The sequence below is a fragment of the Mercenaria mercenaria genome, chromosome 12 (assembly GCF_021730395.1).
Source record: "Mercenaria mercenaria strain notata chromosome 12, MADL_Memer_1, whole genome shotgun sequence".
Lineage (NCBI taxonomy): Eukaryota > Metazoa > Mollusca > Bivalvia > Venerida > Veneridae > Mercenaria > Mercenaria mercenaria.
This window is the reverse complement of record NC_069372.1, coordinates 18995507-18998725: the sequence shown is the minus strand read 5'-3', so window position 1 is coordinate 18998725 and position 3219 is coordinate 18995507. Positions and strand designations below refer to the sequence as shown.

Sequence of the window (3219 nt, the reverse complement as noted above, 5' to 3'; positions counted from 1 at the left end):
TCCGTCTGTATGTCTGTCCGTCTCTCCGTAGATACAAACTCTCCTCATTCTCTTGATACAATTTAATGAAACACCACACAAGTGATCAGCATGGTGCATGATAGGTTCTATATTAAAAACAATCTGCAGAGTTACGGGACTTTGTTTTTAGTTGCTATACTATATATAGAGAGAGTCTGTATATGGAATCTTGTGCGTGCCTAATCTCCTGAATCCATGCTAACAATCTAATGAAACAGTACAAGTGATTAATAGTAATCCTAGTTCTGCAAGGTACATGTTAGGGTATTTCAAAAATATTCTGCACGGTTATGGGACTATGTTTTTGTTAATATATTTTATACATACAGTCTGCATATGCAATCTTGTGCGCGCCTAATTTCCCAAGCCCTCGCACACAATTTAATGAAACTTCAAACAAATGATAAGTACCAACTCTCGTTGTGCATGGTGCATGTTACGTTCTTTTAAATTAATTGTCTGCAGAGTTGTGGGACTTTATTCTGTTACTATGCTATATACACAGAGTCTGCATATGCATTCTTGTGGGAGCCTAATCTCCTAAACCCTTGCACACATTTTAACAAAACTTCACACAAATGATCAGTACCAACCTTAGTTGTGCATGGTGCATGTTAGCTTCTTTCTGAAAAATATTCTGCAGAGTTATGGGATTTTGGTTTGATGATGATTTGAAACTATTTGCTCATCGATGGACATTGTTTACTATCATATAGGTCTATGTAAACTCGATTTGTACAGGTTTAGCTATTCAATTTAGCAAAAATATCGCGAATGTGCCTGTGATACACATTGTAATTTGTATTGCCCAACAGAAATCACTCTTACATGTACATAAGAGTAAGCTAAAGGCATGATAATACAACACACTATTTAATAAACGAAAAAAGTACCATTTTGATAAAATAAAATGTTAAAATATACGTCGTTAATCCATCACCCATTTTGCGGACAACAAGTAGCAAAACATACTGAAATAAACAAGCCCGATTTCTTACGGTGAATACCCGAATTGAGCAACAAAAACAAAGCCTGATTGAGTCGGGCCAAGATCAAAATTAATCATGTCTCATCGTTTAATAAAGATTTCAAAGTGGAACTCTCCAAAATAGAGATAATATTTCTACATTTAAACATTTAAGTGGCAACAAAAGGATGGTGCAAAGTTTAACCACTTGTTTGAAGCCCTTGGCTTATCAGTAAGGGAGCTAATTACTGTTATAAAAAGGGTCATTGACGAAACAGTGACGTAAATCGGTCCCGATTGACGTGGAACAAGTCAGCGCCCAGGTGTTTAAGGAAAGTACCTGCAAGATAAAAGGTCTACCGGCTATCGAAAATCAAACATTGACAATTTAACATATGTTAAGTAGTAATGAAGTTGTGTTTCACACACTTTTATCACACTAAATCGTTTTCGCCTCATAGCTGATAGATTTGATTTTAAAAATTTGTGAAAAGTTTAATATATTAAAGAATTAAAGGATGTCTCGTGGACGATGCCTTCTTGGAGGATTTATCTTAATGCTCTCAGCAGGTGTGACTTTTTTCCCTGTGATTATTAATTAATTTAATTAATTTATTATTAATTTGTTTAAACTTTTTATAGAGTGTGTCTGTTGGTGATTCTTTTTCCTAATTTCATATAAAATATTTCAAAGTAAAAGATATTTTGTAGATTTTTTAAATATGAAAATTAGGATTAAAAATAAGCTTTTGGAAATGTAATTACAGATATAGATTGTATTATCTGAAACGGTTGGCAATTCATGATAACGAATGTAAACAAACTTTTAAACTATAAGACCGCTACATGTCGTGAATAATTTATTTTAAGTTTCTTGCTGTTTTCGTATTATTTTTCACGTGTATCAAAAGCGATCTATATTCATTGATATAAAGTATATTCTCTCTCTGTCTCTCTCTCTCTATATATAGACAGACGCTAGTTTCTTTTTTCAATTGAAAACAATTAAGTACATTGAAGTTAAAATAATTACAATTAGTAATTGTGTTAGTTCGGGTAGATTTATTAACAAATTTAAAAATTAATTTATTTTTATAGGGTACATGTGTGTGCCATTAAGGAGAGATCTGTTTGACATCGATTGTGACAAGGATTTGAACTGTACGGACGTGGAGAAGCTTGTGTGTGGCTCTGATGGTGTAACATACACGAACCTGTGTTACCTAGAAGTGGAAACCCAAAGACAAAATTGCGTGTAAGTCTTTTCTTCATGAAATTTTATTTGTTGGCCTCGTACAAATATTTATCGTAATTTTAACACGTTTTAAAGTATTTCTATAGACATATTTTATTTTGTTTAAATATGTAAAGGAAATATATGCACAAACATACTTTTATACCTCTTAAAACCAGAATGAATATTGTTTTTGTTGTTGTTTTTTTTTCAATCATTTGTAAAAGATTAATTTTTCTCTGATTGCAGGATCGGGAATTTCAATCCGATAGTTGTTGTCAAGGACGGAAACTGTACGGAAGATGGAGATGGCGTTCGTATCGATAACACCATGATCATCTATAATAATTCACCTTAAGAGCTTGCTTGGTGGTGCCGCTATCCGACGCAATGTGAATGAAGATTTTAGCTAGTGAATCTCCTACAACCGACATAAACGCATGAACAACAGTTCTCTGCTCTTGAATAGGATATACGAGGAATTTTCTGTTCCGGAAATAATTTTCTAAATTATTTTGCCTACAAGTGTTGTACATAAAGTATAATACCCAAAGCAATGATAAATACAATTTAGAAAAAGACTGTTACAACCTTATAAGTCAGTGTATCTGCCTGTGCACTTTATGTAAAAATGTACTTATTACTTATATACATTTTGTAAATAAAAAAATGATTGATATTTTCCTAAACACTGTGTCATATCTTATTCCTATCATTGAAGTTAATTAGCAAATGAATAAGTTTAGTTTATAAAACTTTTTCTTAATGTTTAAGAATGAATACAACTTCTGTTGAATGCATAAACACATAAATAGCCGGGCTTCTTTGGAACTGACAACCGCGACAAAACAGAGCTCTTCATAGATTGTTAAAGTGTAGTACCGTATTAAATTCAGAGCAAGAATAAATTGGTGTTCATTTTTATGTAAAAAAAAAAAATAACACACTTTATTAGACCCCAGAGTGTAGTCGTGGTGTTATCTAAATTCCGATGGCA

The 3219-nt window shown here is 32.6% G+C and overlaps 1 protein-coding gene across 1 annotated transcript; it reads left to right on the top strand.

The window, feature by feature from the left end:
• The first annotated feature begins 1357 nt into the window (after positions 1-1357).
• Positions 1358-2911, top strand: LOC123535022 (serine protease inhibitor Kazal-type 4-like). The gene is made up of 3 exons (XM_045317535.2): positions 1358-1558; positions 2087-2243; positions 2472-2911. The coding sequence occupies exons 1-3, from the start codon at positions 1507-1509 to the stop codon at positions 2578-2580; spliced, it is 318 nt and encodes a 105-aa protein (XP_045173470.1). The 5' UTR covers positions 1358-1506; the 3' UTR covers positions 2581-2911.
• The last annotated feature ends 308 nt before the right edge of the window (positions 2912-3219 follow it).